Raw genomic sequence first — 22,777 nt, forward strand, 5'->3', positions numbered from 1 at the left:
GAACCGGTGCCCCCGCACATTGACCCCCTATATATAGTCTCGCTTTTGTTATTTTACTGCTGCTCTTTAATTAATTGTTACTTGTATTTCTTATTCTTATCCGCATAATCCGTATTTCAACTGCATTGTTGGTTAGGGGCTTATAAGTAAGCAGTTCACTGTAAGGTCTCCACCGGTTGTTTTCAGCATATGTGACTAATACAATTTGATTTGATTTACGACAGATAGTGAACCACTGTACAATATAATCATTTCAGACGAGCTCCAGCTGTTCCATTGCTCAAGTGTAGAAATATGTTTTGTTAAGATGTTGCATCATCTTATGGTAAATGTGTGTGTGCGTATCAATGGTTATTTTGGCGGGCGGTGCTGTGTGACTGATTGTATGTGCATACATACAGGTACAGTTGAAGTGGGAAGTTTACATACACCTTAGCCAAATACATTTCAATTAAGTGTTTCACAATTCCTGACATTTATTCCTAGTAACAATTCCCTTTCTTAGGTCAGTTAAGATCACCACTTCATTTTAAGAATGTGAAATGTCAGAATAATAGTAGAGAGAATGATTTCTTTCAGCTTTGGTTTGTTTCATCACATTCCCAGTGGGTCAGAAGTTTACATACAATAAATTAGTATTTGGTAGCATTGCCTTTAAATTGTTTAACCTGGGTTAAATGTTTCAGGTAGCCTTCCACAAGCTTCCCATGAATTTTGGTCCATTCCTCCTGACAGAGCTGGTGTCAGGTTTGTAGGCCTCCTTGCTCGCACACACTTTTTCAGTTCTGCCCACAAATTTTCTATAGGATTGAGGTCAGGGCTTTGTGATGGCCATTCCAATACCTTCACTTTGTTGTCCTTAAGACATTTTGCCACAACTTTGGAAGTATGCTTGGGGTCATTGTACATTTGGAATACCCATTTGCAACCAAGCTTCAACTTTCTGACTGATGTCTTGAGATTTTGCTTCAATATATCCACATAATTTTCCTACCTCATGATGCCATCTATTTTGTGAAGTGCACCAGTCCCTCCTGCAGCAAAGCACCCCCACAACATGATGCTGGCACCCCCGTGCTTCACGGTTGGGATGGTGTTCTTCGGCTTGCCCCCCCTTCCCCTTTTCCCTCCAAACATAACAATGGTCATTATTGCCAGTTCTATTTATGTTTCATCACACCAGAGGACATTTCTCCAAAAAGTACGATCTTTGTCCTCATGTGCAGTTGCAAACCATAGTCTGGCTTTTTTTATGGCGGTTTTGGAGCAGTGGCTTCTTCCTTGCTGAGCGGCCTTTCAGGTTCTGTCGCTATAGGACTCGTTTTACTGTGGATATAGATACTTTTGTACCCGTTTCCTCCAGCATCTTGACAAGGTCCTTTGCTGTTGTTCTGGGATTGATTTGCATTTTTCGCACCAAAGTATGTTCATCTCTAGGAGACAGAACGCGTCTCCTTCCTGAGCGGTATGACGGCTGTGTGGTCTCATGGTGTTTATACTTGCGTACTATTGTTTGTACAGATGAACGTGGTACCTTCAGGCATTTGGAAATTGAACCGGACTTGTGGAGTTCTCCAATTTTTTTCTGATGTCTTAGCTGATTTGTTTTGATTTTCCCATGATGTCAAGCAAAGAGGCACTGAGTTTGAAGGTAGGCCTTGAAATACGTCCACAGGTACACCTCCAATTGACTCAAATGATGTCAATTAGCCTATCAGAAGCTTCTAAAGCCATAACACATATTTTCTGAAATTTTCCAAGCTGTTTAAAGGTACAGTCAACTTAGTGTATGTACACTTCTGACCCACTGGAATTGTGATCCAGTGGATTATGAGTGAAATAATATGTCTGTAAACAATTGTTCGAAAAATTACTTGTGTCATGCACAAAGTAGATGTCCTAGCAGACTTGCCAAAATTATAGTTCGTTGACAAGAAATTTGTGGAGTGACTGAAAAATTAGTTTTAATGACTCAAACCTAAGTGTATGTACACTTCCGACTTCAACTGTAACTGCCATATAGTTCACATCGGTTTTATGCTCATCAAACAACTCAGTGACCACTTGTGTCCTGTGGATGGAGGCATAGCCATGGTAGTCAAAACAATGGCCTTCCCAGCATTACCTGTACTTGAGAGCATGCTGTGTAGCTCTGTTTTCAGTGCAACCATCTGTGTGTATGCCTGTTTGTGTGTGTGTGCTGTTACCATGCTCCAGTGCTCTGCCAGTTTCTGGTCCTGTATCCTGGGCCCCAGAGCCAGGCGAGCCTTGCCCAGGCTGCGGTGGCAGATTTGTGGCAGCTGAGGGAGAGGAGCGTGGTGCAGGAGCCACCTGGTCTGGGTCTGGAGATTAGCCCAGCTGGCTGGGCCTTCAGCTGCTTACTGAAACTGAAAAACGTCACATGTCTGTTCGTTCATCCATCCATCCAGCAGAACCATCACTGACACTCCTCCTTAAATGGAGTACATCAAAACCCAACCAAAAACCATGCTTATTGTAGAACTGCAACTCACCCTCCCAAACCCCACAACTAACTGGAGGTTCCTCTATCAGCTGTTGTAAACTACTGAAGAACAATTCAGCCCATTTCCTTGGATTGTTGGCAACAATAGTTTCTCTAATAGCTCTGTTCTAGCAGCAGCCCATTGCAAATGGACATGATCACACAGTGTATTGGCACGCTGCTTGTTAGTGAAGAGAACCAAGGAGGACTACGCCAAAGGAGTCATCTCCTGCAAGGCATGGTAGTGTTGATGAGAGCTCAGCATAAAGACTCTTGTTCCTTTGTGTCGGTTGTCAGTCAGCTCTTTAATTCAAGAGATTGAATATGCGCTGACACTGTGGGACAGAAGAGAGAGAGTAGTTAGTGTTTGTGTGGATGTGCTGGCTGGCAGTGTTGGGCAGATAGGTAGACTACAGGACAGATGGAAAGATGAATAGATGTGTGTAGGAACTGGTGAGTGTGTGAAAAAGAGAAAGAGGGAGAGAGAGAGATATGCCATTTCAATAGGAAACTATTTCATATTCATAATGTAGACCTGTAGTAGGTGTAGAAACTACATGAAAAAAATATATGTTAAAGCCCAATGTCTTTGATCATCGATTAGAACAGTGCTTCCCAAACTGTGGGGCTCAGTCCGGCTTTAAACTTACTCTTGAAAGTTGTAGTAGTAGAAGGCACAAGTTGACATTTCTAAATTGGGTAGTTCATCATCAGTTCCTCTTGTCATGTCAGTCCTTAGACAGCTATTTATAACTTGTCAGAAATGTCCAGATCAACTAGCCCATGTCAGCTAACATTTTTAATGTAGGGATTTTATTCCTGTAAAATATTCTCTCTGCCAACAAGAAGTGTGGGGGGGAGGGGTCACGGAAAGGAGGTCACCTAACACAGGCCAAACACCCCACAAAGGAATCAGCCAAACACCCCACAAAGGAACCAGTCAAACACCCTACAAAGGATCCAGTCAAACATCCCACAAAGGAACCAGTCAAACATCCCACAAAGGAACCAGTCAAACATCCCACAAAGGAACCAGTCAAACATCCCAAAGGATCCAGTCAAACATCCCACAAAGGAACCGGTCAAACATCCCACAAAGGAACCAGTCAAACATCCCAAAGGATCCAGTCAAACATCCCACAAAGGAACCGGTCAAACATCCCACAAAGGAACCAGTCAAACATCCCAAAGGATCTAGTCAAACATCCCACAAAGGAACCAGTCAAACATCCCAAAGGATCCAGTCAAACATCCCACAAAGGAACCAGTCAAACATCCCACAAAGGAACCAGTCAAACATCCCCACAAAGGAACCAGTCAAACATCCCCACAAAGGAACCAGTCAAACATCCCACAAAGGAACCAGTCAAACATCCCACAAAGGAACCAGTCAAACATCCCACAAAGGAACCAGTCAAACATCAGGATCAAACATCCCACAAAGGAACCAGTCAAACATCCCAATCAGGAACCAGTTTAAGGAATACAAAGATCCCAAAAAGGAACCAGTCAAACATCCCACAAAGGAACCAGTCAAACATCCCACAAAGGAACCAGTCAAACATCCCACAAAGGAACCAGTCAAACATCCCACAAAGGAACCAGTCCATCCCACAAAGGAACCAGTCAAACATCCAAACATCCCACAAAGGAACCAGTCAAACCCAAACATCAAACATCCCAAAAGGAACAAACAGTCAAACATCCCCACAAAGGAACCAGTCAAACATCCCACAAAGGAACCAGTCAAACATCCCACAAAGGAACCAGTCAAACATCCCAAAGGAACCAGTCAAAGATCCCAAAGGAACCAGTCAAACATCCCACAAAGGAACCAGTCAAACATCCCACAAAGGAACCAGTCAAACATCCCACAAAGGAACCAGTCAAACATCCCACAAAGGATCCAGTCAAACATCCCAAAGGAACCAGTCAAACATCCCAAAGGAACCAGTCAAACATCCCACAAAGGAACCAGTCAAACATCCCACAAAGGAACCAGTCAAACATCCCACAAAGGAACCAGTCAAACATCCCAAAGGATCCAGTCAAACATCCCACAAAGGAACCAGTCAAACATCCCACAAAGGAACCAGTCAAACATCCCACAAAGGAACCAGTCAAACATCCCACAAAGGAACCAGTCAAACATCCCAAAGGATCCAGTCAAACATCCCACAAAGGAACCAGTCAAACATCCCACAAAGGAACCAGTCAAACACTCCACAAAGGAACCAGCCAAACACCCTACAAAGGAACCAGCCAAACATCCCACAAAGGAACCAGTCAAACATCCTACAAAGGAACCAGTCAGACATCCCACAAAGGAACCAGTCAAACATCCCACAAAGGAATCAGTCAAACATCCTACAAAGGAACCAGTCAAACACCCTACAAAGGAACCAGTCAAACATCCCACAAAGGAACCAGTCAAACACTCCACAAAGGAACCAGCCAATCACCACACAAAGGAACCAGCCAATCACCACACAAAGGAACCAGCCAAACACTCCACAAAGGAACCAGCCAATCACCACACAAAGGAACCAGCCAATCACCACACAAAGGAACCAGCCAATCACCACACAAAGGAACCAGCCAAACACTCCACAAAGGAACCAGCCAATCACCACACAAAGGAACCAGCCAATCCACACACAAAGGAACCAGCCAATCACCACACAAAGGAACCAGCCAAACATCAACATGCATTTTAATAATTTAATCCACCAACACCCCATAGAGTTCAATCTGATGTACATACTGGTACATACCGGTACATACTGGTATGTGCTGGGGTACATACTGGTACATACTGGTATGTGCTGGGGTACATACTGGTACATACTGGTGCACATACTGGTACATACTGGGGGTACATACAGAGGTACATACTGGTATATACTGGGGGTACATATTGGTACATACTGGGGTACATACTGGGGGTGATTTGATTGAAACAAGACAATGTGCTTTCATTTACGTTTGTAGTGATTGATTACCAAAGCATTTGAAATAAGACTCAGATATGAACTGTTTGTATATAAACTCTGAATATGCTTCATTACTGCATCGGAATGAAGGCAACTTCCATTTCAATTAATAGAAACTAGACTTGTCAAACAAAACTAGCCAATCGGATGGTCATTCCCTATTGGACAGAGGTGGTTATTTCTTGAGTCCTATTGGACAGGAGACTCCAGTGCCGCTGAGGCCACAGTATCCACGGGGGTTCTTGCTGAGGTACTGCTGGTGGTAGTCCTCAGCATAGTAGAACTCATGGGCCTCGGCTATCTCTGTGGTGATTTCTCCAAAGCCCCCCTCTATCAGGACCTGTAGAAACAACAACGATATGTCATTAGGAATGACCTTCATGAATTAATAGTCCAGGAATGATTACAAGGGAAATACTTTCTAAAAGCCACACAAACGAAACATTTTGAACCATTTCCTGCTGCCTCCTTCCATATAAGTACTTTCAAAACATTTTTATGACTCGTTAAAGGAACGTGTTTTCTTACAAAGAAAATCTATTTTTTAATACTGTTGGCAGTTCTCGCTCTCTCTCATTTGTAAAGCAGTGGAGCAGAGACGGGCACATAGATGGGTCATTAGTATTCCGGATTCCCCTACGGGTGAGGCCCTGGCAGATGTCTGCTCACGTGCTCCAGATGTGCCCAGTGTGTGTATGGGGAGGGGGCAATGGGTTTATGAGTGTGTGCACTGTCACAGGGCCCCACGACCCAGCATACCCAATGCCAATGACTGCAGCATTTTTATATGGTCCACACACACACATCATTCAGGCTAACCCCCAGTACAGGGCCGTTGAAGCAGGTACACATCACTGGGCCATACTCCCTGCTTTTCCTCCTCTATGGAAAATCATGGATAGGACCAGCCTGGATATCATCTGACATCCGCAAGCAAGGTTTGAATTGTACGCTAGTCTGGTATAATACACAGCATATAGAGAAATCCAGGTTGGAAGCAAATTCATTGTTCTGGGTTGTGAGAATATGATGATTTTTAGCTGAGAAATGAGAAGTAATGTTCCAGGGGGATATTGTTGAGAGTAGCTTTACACTACATGGCGTCAAATATCTCATTCCAAAATCATTGTCATTTATATGGAGTTGGTCCCCCTCTGATGTTGGAACGTTGCTGCATGGACTTGCTTTCATTCAGCCACAAGAGCATTAGTGAGGTCAGGCACTGATGTTGGGCCTTCCCCAAACTGTTGCCACAAATTTGGAATCACAGAATTGTCTAGAATGTCATTGTATGCTGTAGCGTTAAGATGTCCCTTCAATGGAACTAAGGGGCCTAGTCCGAACCATGAAAAACAGCCCCAGACCATTATTCCTCCTCGGGCATGGAAACCCAATTGATGAAGCTCCCGACAAAGAGTTCTTATGCTGACGTTGCTTCCAGAGGCAGTTTGGAACTTGGCAGTGAGTGTTGCAACCGAGGACAGACGATCTTTATGCACTACGTGTTACAGCACTCGGAAGTCCAATTCTGCGAGCTTGTGTAGCCTACCACTTCGCGAGCTGAGTGTTTTCACTTCACAATAACAGCCCTTAACTGACTTGGAAAGGTGGCATCCTATGACGGTGCTACGTTGAAAGTCACTGAGCTCTTCTGTCTAACACATTCTACTGCCAATGTTTCTACGCCAACGTTTGGAAATCGCATGGTTGTGTGCTCGATTTTATACACCTGTCAGTAACAGGTGTGGCTGAAATAGCCGAATCCACTAAACATACTTCTGGCCTTAATGCAATACTTCTGTACCTTAATGCAATAATTCTGTACCTTAATGCAATACCACTTGGGAGATTCAAAAAATGATGCAACAATGGATCTTTCTTTCTTTCATTTTCTATTTCTCTCTTTCTATCTTTAGTCCTCCATTACTTCACCATCTCTTCCTCTACCTCACCAACCTCCCCCCTCTCACTTATGTTCTGTTGCTCAGTGTGTGTGTGTGTGTGTGTGTGTGTGTGTGTGTGTGTGTGTGTGTGTGTGTGTGTGTGTGTGTGTGTGTGGTGTGTGTGTGTGTGTGTGTGTGTGTGTGTGTGTGTGTGTGTGTGTGTGTGTGGCGAAAGAAAGACTGTGTGAAGTAACCTGCCAACTACCTCATTTCTCTGACCATCTGCCTGGAGGTAGCCACGCACCTGTTTGGAGCAGCTGCCATTGCAGAGGGGACAGGAGAGAGAGAGCGAGGTAACACAGAATCAACTCTTCTCTCTCAAGGGCCTTTTTTAAATAATTGCATACTCCCCACGTCATCTCTACTCACCTCCTTCTCCCATTGGATGAAAAAGCCAGAGGATCCCTTTTGAGAAGGAGGTGATGAGAGAGGAGTATGCAATTGACAGAGGCCATATTCTACTTCCACGCCAGCCTAAGTCCCAGCTCTAGTTCTAACTATACCATCAGCCTTACTCTAGTCCTAACTATACCCTCAGCCCTAACTCTAGTTCTAACTATACCATCAGCCCTAACTCTAGTCCTAACTATACCATCAGCCCTAGCTCTAGTTCTAACTATACCATCAGCCTTACTCTAGTCCTAACTATACCCTCAGCCCTAACTCTAGTTCTAACTATACCATCAGCCCTAACTCTAGTCCTAACTATACCATCAGCCCTAGCTCTAGTTCTAACTATACCATCAGCCCTAACTCTAGTCCTAACTATACCATCAGCCCTAGCTCTAGTTCTAACTATACCATCAGCCCTAACTCTAGTCCTAACTATACCATCAGCCCTAACTCTAGTTCTAACTATACCCTCAGCCCTAACTCTAGTTCTAACTATACCATCAGCCCTAACTCTAGTCCTAACTATACCATCAGCCCTAGCTCTAGTTCTAACTATACCATCAGCCCTAACTCTAGTCCTAACTATACCATCAGCCCTAGCTCTAGTTCTAACTATACCATCAGCCTTACTCTAGTCCTAACTATACCCTCAGCCCTAACTCTAGTTCTAACTATACCATCAGCCCTAACTCTAGTCCTAACTATACCATCAGCCTTAGCTCTAGTTCTAACTATACCATCAGCCCTAACTCTAGTCCTAACTATACCATCAGCCCTAGCTCTAGTTCTAACTATACCATCAGCCTTACTCTAGTCCTAACTATACCCTCAGCCCTAACTCTAGTTCTAACTATACCATCAGCCCTAACTCTAGTCCTAACTATACCATCAGCCCTAGCTCTAGTTCTAACTATACCCTCAGCCCTAACTTTAGTTCTAACTATACCCTCAGCCCTAACTCTAGTCCTAACTATACCATCAGCCCTAGCTCTCGTTCTAACTATACCCTAAGCCCGAACTCTAGTACCCTCAGCCCTAACCCTAGTCCTAACTATACCCTCAGTCCTAACTCTAGTTTTAACTATACCCTCAGCCCTAACTCTAGTTCTAACTATACCCTCAGCCCTAACTCTAGTCCTAACTATTCCATCAGCCCGAACTCTAGTACCCTCAGCCCTAACCCTAGTCTTAACTATACCCTCAGTCCTAACTCTAGTCCTAACTATACCATCAGCCCTAGGTCTAGTTCTAACTATACCATCAGCCCTAGGTCTAGTTCTAACTATACCCTCAGCGCTAACTCTAGTCCTAACTATACCATCAGCCCTAACTCTAGTCCTAACTATACCATCAGCCCTAACTCTAGTTCTAACTATACCCTCAGCCCTAACTCTAGTTCTAACTATACCCTCAGCCCTAACTCTAGTTCTAACTATACCCTCAGCCCTAACTCTAGTCCTAACTATACCATCAGCCCTAACTCTAGTTCTAACTATACCATCAGCCCTAACTCTAGTTCTAACTATACCCTCAGCCCGAACTCTAGTTCTAACTATAGCCTCAGCCCGAACTCCAATTCTAACTATACCCTCAGCCCTAACTCTAGTTCTAACTATACCCTCAGCCTGAACTCTAGTCCTAACTACACCCACCCCTATAACCCCAGCTCCCCCCCTATAACCCCAGCTCCACCATTATAACCCCAGCTCCACCATTATAACCCCAGCTCCACCCCTATAACCCCAGCTCCACCCCTATAACCCCAGCTCCACCATTATAACCCCAACTCCACCCATATGACACCAGTTCCACCATTATAACCCCAGCTCCACCCATATGACCTCAATTCCACCATTATAACCCCAGATCCACCAAAATGACCCCAGTTCCACCCTTATACCCCACCTCTATAGCCCATCTCCACCCATATGACCTCCGTTCCACCATTATAACCCCAGCTCCACCAAAATGACCCAAGTTCCACCCTTATACCCCACCCCTATAGCCCAGCTCCACCCATATGACCCCAGTTCCACCCTTATACCCCACCCATATAGCCCAGCTCCACCCCTATAACCCAGCTTCCATATAGGCCATGGAAGGATCTCCACAGACATTTAAGCCTCTCTCTAACTCTTTCAGCCTCATCAACCCCCATTTACCACTCAGTCCTCTCTCCCTAATTACTGCCCCTTTCCATACCCTCCTCTGTCAGACACATTCTTCCCCTATTCCTTTCTACCTCGTTCTCCCTTTCTCTCTCTCCCTCTGAATATCTCTGCGTGGACACCCAGCAGGTAGCTATCGCCATCCGCAGCTCACCACCGGGTGCATGCCAACCCCCTCTGGCACCTGGCCAAACTGGCACCGCCAGATAGAATTGGAGACAGGCATGTTTCCGTAGCGGTACCGAGCCTGGATAGCACTCCATCGTTCTGAGCTCACCGATTATGGCAGCCTCCCCAAGAAGCCTGGTCGCTAGGGAGACCAGAGCTACAGTGGGCAGTGTTAACACTTATTGTCACAGCGAGGTGGGAGGAAGGTCTGTGTGCAAGTGTGAGTGTAGCTAAGATAATGCAGTGGCAGGTGGCATTTCTTTCTCCCACTCAGCTCTGGAAAATGGATCAGAGCAAGAGCTTGAGACAAAAGGCTTTTGTGGAACAAAACAAGGTAAGCAGCCTGGTGTCCAACAGGCTGAGACATTGGCAGGACATTAAATCCCAATCACCATTTTTAGTCCATTTCTGGGCAACAAAGGATTTGTGAAGAGTGAAATATCCCATTTTGCGTTAAGAGCCTATAATACGCCAAAGGAAACTCCAACAGCACACGTCTAAAGCACCCTGTGTATTTAAGGACCCCATAAAACATGCACAACCTTGGATGCAGGTAGGAGAAACAAAGGATGTGGGGGTGTAACTTAGATTTCAAGATGAATGTTCTTAATGTATAGAACTACAGCTGCCACTATTTAGAATGTCCATATGTTGTATTCCTTTGTTACAGTTTGTTAGCATCTTCAGGGAAAGACATTTACACAATGGCGGAAATTCAGACCCGAGTTACGCTCGTGTAAATCCTAGACAAAATTGCCACGGGGGATGGGGAGACATCCCCCTCAATATTCAGAACAGGTCGATTCGCCCACCCCAATGTAGCCTATGAACACAGAATGGCAACAAAAAAACATTTGCAGGAAATTAGCTTTAAAGGTCGGCTTTAGGCACAAAAAACTCCTCTTTTTCAATTTTATAACAGAAATGAGGTGTGTTTTTGGTGGTTCATTGACGTCTTTCTGGTCATGCACGCCGCGACCGAATAGCTAGTTTGTTAGCTAAGCTAGCCACTTGTAGCTAGCCAGTAACTCCTCCAGTATGTGCTGACGTCATTCCACAGGATTTGTTTTTGTACTAAAGCTGCAGAGATCGTTAAGAAATGGCACTTCTGTAGCCAAATATAGTATTTGTCAAATAATCCACCACCTTTATGAGCGAGGAAACCATGAATAAGGTAAAGATAAAAATAACAGCAGTCTCCATGCACTGTCCTTTATACATTGATATGAAAAGAGCTATTGATAAGACCTAGGTACATGAGTTATTGTAACGGCTCTCTACTATCTCCTCCTCTGACGAAGAGGTAGAACAAGGATCGGACCAAAATGCAGCGTGATGATGATTCATGATATTTTAATGAAGGAAAAACTATACATACAGAAACTACAAAAATAATGAAATGAAATAACGAAAACCGAAACAGCACTATCTGGTGCAAACACAAAGACAGGAACAATCACCCACGAAACAATCACAGAATATGGCTGCCTAAATATGGTTCCCAATCAGAGACAACGATAATCACCTGACTCTGATTGAGAACCGCCTCAGGCAGCCATAGACTACCTAGACACCCCACAAACCCCTAAGACAAAACACACCACAATAACCCATGTCACACCCTGGCCTGACCAAACAAATAAAGAAAACACAAAAATACTAAGACCAAGGCGTGACAGTTATCTGTTTGAGTAAGGAGATTGTAAATATAGGCTAAATTATAATTGTTCTAGAAACCAGTCATATGGAAGGGAACTGAAAAGCATATCTATCAGGAATCACGGTAAGACCCAGATGCAGACTGTCGAAGTAACAATGTTTATTGTAGCAACAGGGGCAGGCAAAGACAGGTCAAGGCAGGCAGGGGTCGATAATCCAGGGTAAGGTAAAGGTACAGGACGGCAGGCAGAATCAGGGACACGCAGAGATCAGTAATCCAGAGGTGGAGCAAAGGTACAGGACGGCAGGTAGGCTCAGGGACAGAGGTCAGGCGGGCAGGTACAGGGTCAGGACAGGCAAAGGTCAAAAACCAGGAGGACGAGAAATGAGATGCTGGGAAACGATAGGAGCTGACAGGAAAAACACTGGCAACAAACAGACAGAGAACACAGGTATAAATACACAGGGGATAATTGGGAAGATGGGCGACACCTGGAGGGGGGTGGAGACATGGACAAGGACAGGTGAAACAGATCAGGGTGTACCAATATCAACATGACAGGTAGGCCTATTTATGCCCATTTCCTACAGTGAAGTATGAAATGCTGTGCCATTATGTTCCACATGATTAAATGTGGAGACGCAAGCCAAATTGGATGACAAGGCAAAAAGTCACACCAAATGTAACCTTTGTGCTCTAGAATGTTCTAATAATATGTCACAACTTTTTCTGTTCCCTTCAATTTATAGGCTATAGCCTATGTTAAATATTATTAGCCACTATCGGTACTGACCATAAGTAGCCTAATAACCACGCATATTTAACTGCCAATTTAGTGTTCTTTCCCTTCCCTACATTCTTATCATTCCATTAATTCATTTGATTTAGCCTACCTTTATATACTATTTAATTTTTTAATTTTTAATTTTATTTCACCTTTATTTAACCAGGTAGGCTAGTTGAGAACAGGTTCTCATTTGCAACTGCGACCTGGCCAAGATAAAGCGTAGCAGTGTGAACAGACAACACAGAGTTACACATGGAGTAAACAATTAACAAGTCAATAACACAGAGAAAAAAGGGGAGTCTATATACAATGTGTGCAAAAGGCATGAGGAGGTAGGTGAATAATTACAATATTGCAGATTAACACTAGAGTGATAAATGATCAGATGATCATGTACAGGTAGAGATATTGGTGTGCAAAAGAGCAGAAAAGTAAATAAATAAAAACTGTGGGGATGAGGTAGGTGAAAATGGGTGTGCTATTTACCAATAGATTATGTACAGCTGCAGCGATCAGTTAGCTGCTCAGCTAGCTGATGTTTGAAGTTGGTGAGGGAGATAAAAGTCTCCAACTTCAGCGATTTTTGCAATTCGTTCCAGTCACAGGTAGCAGAGTACTGGAACGAAAGGCGGCCGAATGAGGTGTTGGCTTTAGGGATGATCAATGAGATACACCTGCTGGAGCGCGTGCTACGGATGGGTGTTGCCATCGTGACCAGTGAGCTGAGATAAGGCGGAACTTTGCCTAGCATGGCCTTGTAGATGACCTGGAGCCAGTGGGTCTGGCGACGAATATGTAGTGAGGGCCAGCCGACTAGAGCATACAAGTCGCAGTGGTGGGTAGTATAAGGTGCTTTAGTGACAAAACGGATGGCACTGTGATAAACTGCATCCAGTTTGCTGAGTAGAGTGTTGGAAGCAATTTTGTAGATGACGTCGCCGAAGTCGAGGATCGGTAGGATAGTCAGTTTTACTAGGGTAAGCTTGGCAGCGTGAGTGAAGGAGGCTTTGTTGCGGAATAGAAAGCCGATTCTTGATTTGATTTTCGATTGGAGATGTTTGATATGGGTCTGGAAGGAGAGTTTGCAGTCTAGCCAGACACCTAGGTATTTATAGGTGTCCACATATTCAAGATCGGAACCATCCAGTGTGGTGATGCTAGTCGGGCATGCGGGTGCAGGCAGCGATGGGTTGAAAAGCATGCATTTGGTTTTACTAGCGTTTAAGAGCAGTTGGAGGCCACGGAAGGAGTGTTGTATGGCATTGAAGCTCGATTGGAGGTTAGATAGCACAGTGTCCAATGACGGGCCGAAAGTGTATACAATGGTGTCGTCTGCGTAGAGGTGGATCAGGGAATCGCCCGCAGCAAGAGCAACATCATTGATATATACAGAGAAAAGAGTCGGCCCGAGAATTGAACCCTGTGGCACCCCCATAGAGACTGCCAGAGGACTGGACAACATGCCCTCCGATTTGACACACTGAACTCTGTCTGCAAAGTAATTGGTGAACCAGGCAAGGCAGTCATCCGAAAAACCGAGGCTACTGAGTCTGCCGATAAGAATATGGTGATTGACAGAGTCGAAAGCCTTGGCAAGGTCGATGAAGACGGCTGCACAGTACTGTCTTTTATCGATGGTGGTTATGATGTCGTTATAATGACGTTATAATGAAGGCCAAATAGAAATGGTAGTAAAAATACAAATGTAAATCATTATGGAGCTCAAACCGTTACTTTGAACTTGACGCATGGTGCAAGACCTGGCACTTGTCATCACACAGTTCCATCATGATCAGTGCGGAAAACTTGGGTATATTTAGGTAAAACTTTATTTTAAGGGGCTCCCAAGTGGCGCAGCAGTCTAAGGCACTGCATCTCAGTGCAAGAGGCGTCACTACAGTCCCTGGTTCGTATCCAGGCTGTATAACATCCGGCCTTGATTGGGAGTCCCATAGGGGGGCGCACAATTGCCCAGCGTCGTCTGGGTTTGGCCGGGGTAGGCCGTCATTGTAAATAAGAATTTGTTCTTAACTGACTATCACACTAACAAGTATTGCGGTCTGTAATTGCAAAGGTGTAACAATGAATTCTTGTTACCGTGCTTGTTACAAATGGGATGGTTTCCACTAAATTCACAAACTTTCTGTGTTTCATTTCTTCTCAGCTTTATTCGATTCAGTAACAACTGTTACAAAGGTTGTGACCCCTCGTGGATGTCTTGGGTGTCTGAAAGATTCGGCTCTAATTACTTATCCATAAATGTCCACTGTTGAAAATATATCTTCACTCAACATAATTGCTAGCACTTACCATCAAAATAAAATGAACCATCTGGGTTAACTATTTCAAAGCATCGTAATATTTGCCTAAGTACAATGTAATTACTATGCATTGTACAGGATTTCTTCTAGTTAAAATTAAGTTTATCTTGAGGGGTACTTGTAATTCATGTGTACTGCAATTCATGTGTACTAGACATTACACTACCCATCCTGTCAACCTGGCCCTCATTTAACAGCTTCTGGAAGTTTCACTTCACTTCTGTACCTTATTGTGAAATGAAGTGGATAAGAGCGTCTGCTAAATGACTTAAATGTAAGTGAATATTGAGTTTTTACACCACTCCAGCCGACGCTTGGCATTGCACACTTGGCTTGCGTGCGGCTGCTCGGCCATGGAAACTAATTTCATGAAGCTGCCGACAAACAGTTGTTGTGCTGACATTGAGTTCAGAGGCAGTTTGGAACTCGGTAGTGAGTGTTGCAACACGTAGTGTAGGACAGGCAATTGTTACACGCTACAGCACTTGGTGGTCCCGTTCTGTGAGCTTGTGTGCCCCACCACTTCGCGACTGAGCGTTTCCACTTCACAATAACAGCACTTACAGTTGACCGGGGCAGCTCCAGTAGGGCAGAAATTTGACAAACTGACTTGTTGGAAAGGTGGCATCCTATGACGGTACCACGTTGAAAACCCTGAGCAGAATTGTCTAGAATGTCATTGTATGCTGTAGCGTTAAGATGTCCCTTCAATGGAACTAAGGGGCCTAGTCCGAACCATGAAAAACAGCCCCAGACCATTATTCCTCCTCGGGCATGGAAACCCAATTGATGAAGCTCCCGACAAAGAGTTCTTATGCTGACGTTGCTTCCAGAGGCAGTTTGGAACTTGGCAGTGAGTGTTGCAAACGACAGACGATTTTTATGCACTACGTGTTACAGCACTCGGAAGTCCAATTCTGCGAGCTTGTGTGGCCTACCACTTCGCGAGCTGAGTGTTTCCACTTCACAATAACAGCCCTTAACTGACTTGGAAAGGTGGCATCCTATGAAGGTACCAACGTTGAAAGTCCCTGAGCTCTTCAGTAAGGTCATTCTACTGCCAATGTTTGCCTATGGAGTTTGCATGACTGTGTGCTCAATTGTATACACCTGTCAGCAACGGGTGTGGCTGAAATAGCCAAATCCTCTAATTTGAAGGGGTGTCCACATACTTTTGCATATGCGTACATGTCAGTCTGGCAGCAGATGGCTCATAGTTCACCTGAGAGACAAAGGAAACCATGCAGAAGAAGAATGACATGTTTATCTCTCATTTCTGTGTCTAAGCAGTGAGTGATGGTAGGTCTAGGAGACAGCACTTTAGCAGTGGATGGAAGCTAAGGGACTTGACATTCATCCACTCTCCAATTCAGTCTGGCCAGTACCCTGCAGGTCCCTTTTCTTTTGCTTGTTTGCTTCAATGGAAGAGACGGAAAATTCAGTTTTATGCGTCTGAACTCTTTTCTTTGTCTTTATGTTGGCTGAGAACACACTAGCCTTAATCAGCTGAGAGTGACATGCTGTGAACAAAGGTCACACCTCTCCTCTAAACCCCATCCATCATTTACCCCTCCTTCCAATCATTCGCTCACTCCTTCATTAGCTGGGGGCTCCTGGTCAGGGGTTATCCTACCCCCAGGGGGACTAACAAGCACCCCTTCCTGGGAGATCCAGGGGGCTTGGGTCTCTTCAACAGCTTTCTATGTCTACTGAACACAGAGGTGAGGAAGGCAGACAGTAATATTAACTCCTCATATGAACACACACAGGTTCCTTGGTCACATCCCAAACCATGGAGCTACTCCATACTGAAGCATTAACTCCTACTGTATCTGTCCACTCTATGGACTATGAACGATCTACTGTATCTGTCCACTCTATGGACTATGAACGATCTACTGTATCTGTCCACTCTATGGACTATGAACAATCTACTGTATCTGTCCACTCTATGGACTATGAACGATCTACTGTATCTGTCCACTCTATGGACTATGAACATTCTACTGTATCTGTCCACTCTATGGACTATGAACGATCTACTGTATCTGTCCACTCTATGGACTATGAACGATCTACTGTATCTGTCCACTCTATGGACTATGAACGATCTACTGTATCTGTCCACTCTATGGACTATGAACGATCTACTGTATCTGTCCACTCTATGGACTATGAACGATCTACTGTATCTGTCCACTCTATGGACTATGAACGATCTACTGTATCTGTCCACTCTATGGACTATGAACGATCTACTGTATCTGTCCACTCTATGGACTATGAACATTCTACTGTATCTGTCCACTCTATGGACTATGAACGATCTACTGTATCTGTCCACTCTATGGACTATGAACATTCTACTGTATCTGTCCACTCTATGGACTATGAACGATCTACTGTATCTGTCCACTCTATGGACTATGAACATTCTACTGTATCTGTCCACTCTATGGACTATGAACGATCTACTGTATCTGTCCACTCTATGAACTATGAACATTCTACTGTATCTGTCCACTCTATGGACTATGAACGATCTACTGTATCTGTCCACTCTATGGACTATGAACATTCTACTGTATCTGTCCACTCTATGGACTATGAACGATCTACTGTATCTGTCCACTCTATGGACTATGGACTATGAACGATCTACTGTATCTGTCCACTCTATGGACTATGAACGATCTACTGTATCTGTCCACTCTATGGACTATGAACGATCTACTGTATCTGTCCACTCTATGAACTATGAATGATCTACTGTATCTGTCCACTCTATGGACTATGGACTATGAACGATCTACTGTATCTGTCCACTCTATGGACTATGAACGATCTACTGTATCTGTCCACTCTATGGACTATGAACGATCTACTGTATCTGTCCACTCTATGGACTATGAACGATCTACTGTATCTGTCCACTCTATGGACTATGAACATTCTACTGTATCTGTCCACTCTATAAACTATGAACGATCTACTGTATCTGTCCACTCTATAAACTATGAACGATCTACTGTATCTGTCCACTCTATGGACTATGAACATTCTACTGTATCTGTCCACTCTATAAACTATGAACGATCTACTGTATCTGTCCACTCTATAAACTATGAACGATCTACTGTATCTGTCCACTCTATGGACTATGAACATTCTACTGTATCTGTCCACTCTATGGACTATGAACGATCTACTGTATCTGTCCACTCTATAAACTATGAACGATCTACTGTATCTGTCCACTCTATGGACTATGAACATTCTACTGTATCTGTCCACTCTATAAACTATGAACGATCTACTGTATCTGTCCACTCTATGGACTATGAACATTCTACTGTATCTGTCCACTCTATAAACTATGAACGATCTACTGTATCTGTCCACTCTATGGACTATGAACATTCTACTGTATCTGTCCACTCTATAAACTATGAACGATCTACTGTATCTGTCCACTCTATGGACTATGAACATTCTACTGTATCTGTCCACTCTATAAACTATGAACGATCTACTGTATCTCTGTGGGTGTGAAAGCCACACACGTAAGGGAAGGGTTAAGCAATTTTATACATTCAGTATCACTCCGTCAAGGGAAATATAGTATTCTTTCTAACAAAGATATGTACATATATTTCAGGATGTTGTGTATCCCTGGAAATAATCAGAATTCATATAAAGATTACAGTTTTGAAAACATTTGTAAAAAGTTGTCTCTTGGAACAATAGGTATGGGATAAGTTGAGCGGCAGGACAGGGTAAGTTAAGCCGCCTACACATATCTGTACTGAATGAAACAACACCACTACATTTCTTAAACACAATCACAATACATGTTTTGTCTTTTAATCATTTTAATACAGGCTTAACACCTAACAAACACTTTTAACCAAGGGCAAGCTCTGTTGCTTCCTCAAATTCCAGTGAAAATGCCTTGCGTTACAGCTGGGAAGAAAACACTTCAAATCTGCTCAACTTGCTGTTGGCTCAACTCACCCCATGGCCAACGGCTCAACTTACCCCAAGGCAAATATTTTGACTATATTAGCCCACACACTTATAAAGATGCACTTTCATGCTAGATTTAGGACCTAATATTGACACTTATAGAGACCCCAAATGATGTATAGAACAATCTTAAAATGATGTACTTTGGTTTAAATAAAAGCATCATGTCATTCATTTGACTTGTTTCAAATCAGTTTTTTGGACCTAACTTGCTTCCCACTTTTTCCATGTGGTTTCTTCCTTTACAGACTCCATGAAATGATCTCTTCCTAAATATTTGGTCAAATTATACATTTTGCGTATGATTCCTCAAAACAAGTGCGGATTACATTCATTCTTTGGCTTAATTTACCCCACACTCCCCTACAGCTTAACCTACATCCTGGGTCAGAGGAAGTGCTAGTGGCAGAATCTCCAAAATGGCGTCCCTGTCCTCCTCTCCTCTGACTCAGACGGTGTCTGCTGTGTTTGTTCCAGCGGCCCTGAGCTGTGTTATGTTACCAAATGGAGAAATGCATAATTCAAACTAATTCATTTGCATGTCAGACAGAGTGCTCATTTGGAATGCAAATACCTGCGCGCCTTGGTTAACGGCAGAAACGTGAAAGGTAGCGATAAGCAGCCTAACATGACCTTCTATTGCAGACATTTCAGGAAGGCAGGAAAATGAAGAAAAAAGAGAGGGAGAAAACGTGAGTAAAAATAGAACCCGACGCAGCATGTTAAAAAGCTAGAGCAGGATTAGAAAGAGGGAGAAGACAGAAGACACAATAAACACACACACGCCTTTGTGCACAGAAATGGACGCTCAGAGAGGAGAAAAACATTTGAGAAATAAGGAGGGAGGGCGAGCAAATGAGGAGGAATTATTGAAAGATGAAATTCATTTTTAGGAATAATTCATGCTAACACAAAGGGAGCAGCCCTCGAGCACGAGGTCCACCCATAGGAATCAGGAGTTATCACACTGGCAAGTCAGGGGTAAAACAGGGACACTGCAGTCAGTTAGTAAGTCCCTCCACCCCAGCCCCTAATTCTACACACACACACAGCTCAATCATTTTTCTATATAGCATTGCATCCAAGACACAGTTTGCTACAACAAAGGGATGTCTAGGCCTAAAATAAAGGCGTGATCCATAAGTGCACAATACAGGAACGAGGGAACACACACACTACCTCGGTAATACACACTACTACCTCGGACACACACACACTACTAACTCAGGAACACACACACTACCTCAGGAACACACACACACACACACACACTACCTCAGGAACACACACACATTACTACCTCGGGAACACACACTTCTACCTCAAGAACACACAAACTCTACCTCAGGAACACACAAACTCTACTACCTCAGGAACACACACTACTACCTCGGGAACACACACTACTACCTCAGGAACACACACTACTACCTCGGGAACACACACTACTACCTCGGGAACACACACTACTACCTCGGGAACACACACTACTAGCTCGGGAACACACACTACTACCTCGGGAACACACACTACTAGCTCGGGAACACACACTACTAGCTCGGGAACACAAATACTACTACCTCAGGAACACACACACACTACTACCTCAGGAACACACACTACCTCAGGAACACACACTACTACCTCGGGAACACACACTACTACCTCGGGAACACACACTACTACCTCGGGAACACACACTACTACCTCGGGAACACACACTACTACCTCGGGAACACACACTACTAGCTCGGGAACACAAATACTACTACCTCAGGAACACACACACACTACTACCTCAGGAACACACACACACTACTACCTCGGCAACTCACACTGCTACCTCAAGAACACACACACTACTACCTCAGGAACACACACACACTACTACCTCGGGAACACACACTTCTACCTCAAGAACACACACACTACTACCTCAGGAACACACAAACTCTACTACCTCAGGAACACACAAACTCTACTACCTCAGGAACACACACTACTACCTCAGGAACACACATACTACCTCAGGAACACACATACTACCTCAGGAACACACATACTACCTCAGGAACACACACACACTACCTCAGGAACACACACACACTACCTCAGGAACACAAACTCTACTACCTCAGGAACACAAACACTACTACCTCAGGAACACAAACTCTACTACCTCAGGAACACAAACTCTACTACCTCAGGAACACACATACTACCTCAGGAACACACATACTACCTCAGGAACACACATACTACCTCAGGAACACACATACTACCTCAGGAACACACATACTACCTCAGGAACACACACACACTACCTCAGGAACACAAACTCTACTACCTCAGGAACACAAACTCTACTACCTCAGGAACACAAACTCTACTACCTCAGGAACACAAACTCTACTACCTCAGGAACACAAACTCTACTACCTCAGGAACACAAACACTACTACCTCAGGAACACAAACACTACTACCTCAGGAACACACACACACTCTCTCAGGAACACACACACTCTCTCAGGAACACACACACACTCTCTCAGGAACACACACACACACTACTACCTCGGGAACACACACTACTACCTCAGGAACACACACTACTACCTCAGGAACACACAAACTCTACTACCTCAGGAAGACACAAAATCTACTACCTCAGGAAGACACAAAATCTACTACCTCAGGAACACAAACTCTACTACCTCAGGAACACAAACTCTACTACCTCAGGAACACAAACACTACTACCTCAGGAACACAAACACTACTACCTCAGGAACACACATACTACCTCAGGAACACACACATACTACCTCAGGAACACACATACTACCTCAGGAACACACACACACTACCTCAGGAACACAAACTCTACTACCTCAGGAACACAAACTCTACTACCTCAGGAACACAAACTCTACTACCTCAGGAACACAAACTCTACTACCTCAGGAACACAAACTCTACTACCTCAGGAACACAAACTCTACTACCTCAGGAACACAAACTCTACTACCTCAGGAACACAAACACTACTACCTCAGGAACACAAACACTACTACCTCAGGAACACACACACACTCTCTCAGGAACACACACACTCTCTCAGGAACACACACACACTCTCTCAGGAACACACACACACACTACTACCTCGGGAACACACAAACTCTACTACCTCAGGAACACACACTACTACCTCGGGAACACACACTACTACCTCAGGAAGACACAAAATCTACTACCTCAGGAAGACACAAAATCTACTACCTCAGGAACACAAACTCTACTAACTCAGGAACACAAACTCTACTACCTCAGGAACACACACACACTACTACCTCAGGGAACACACACACTACCTCAGGAACACACACACACTACTACCTCAGGAACACACACTACTACATCAGGAACACACACTACTACATCAGGAACACACACACTACTACCTCAAGAACACACTACACAAACTACCTCAGGAACACACACACTACCTCAGGAACACACACTACTACCTCAGGAACACACACTACTACCTCAGGAACACACGCACACTACTACCTCAGGAACCTACACACTACTACCTCAGAACAATGAGCGATGTATGAGCAGAGGGGGAGTGAGAGAGAGAAACGGAGGACACCTCTTTAGCCCCTCAGCCCCAGCCTCAGAGGTAATTTCCTGCAGTGCAGTGCCTCACACAGAGAGCTCCCCAATCACTCCCCACGTGGACAATACAATCAAGTCAGCCAGCAGAGCATCCACGTTCAATACCTTGACATCAAATTAACCAGACGC

General features: G+C 44.1%; 1 protein-coding gene across 1 annotated transcript in view; it reads right to left on the reverse strand.

Annotated features, from left to right (window-relative positions):
* Positions 1–5,210: 5,210 nt before the first annotated feature.
* The window catches only part of msraa (methionine sulfoxide reductase Aa), a 119,453-nt gene continuing 101,886 nt past the window's right edge, over positions 5,211–22,777 (reverse strand). The window contains exon 6 of the mRNA XM_035794131.2: positions 5,211–5,836. Within this exon, the coding sequence (XP_035650024.1) occupies positions 5,672–5,836 (165 nt within the window). The 3' untranslated portion in view covers positions 5,211–5,671. The remainder of the gene's footprint in view (positions 5,837–22,777) is intronic.

Source organism: Oncorhynchus keta, chromosome 19 (assembly GCF_023373465.1).
Source record: "Oncorhynchus keta strain PuntledgeMale-10-30-2019 chromosome 19, Oket_V2, whole genome shotgun sequence".
NCBI classification, from domain to species: domain Eukaryota; kingdom Metazoa; phylum Chordata; class Actinopteri; order Salmoniformes; family Salmonidae; genus Oncorhynchus; species Oncorhynchus keta.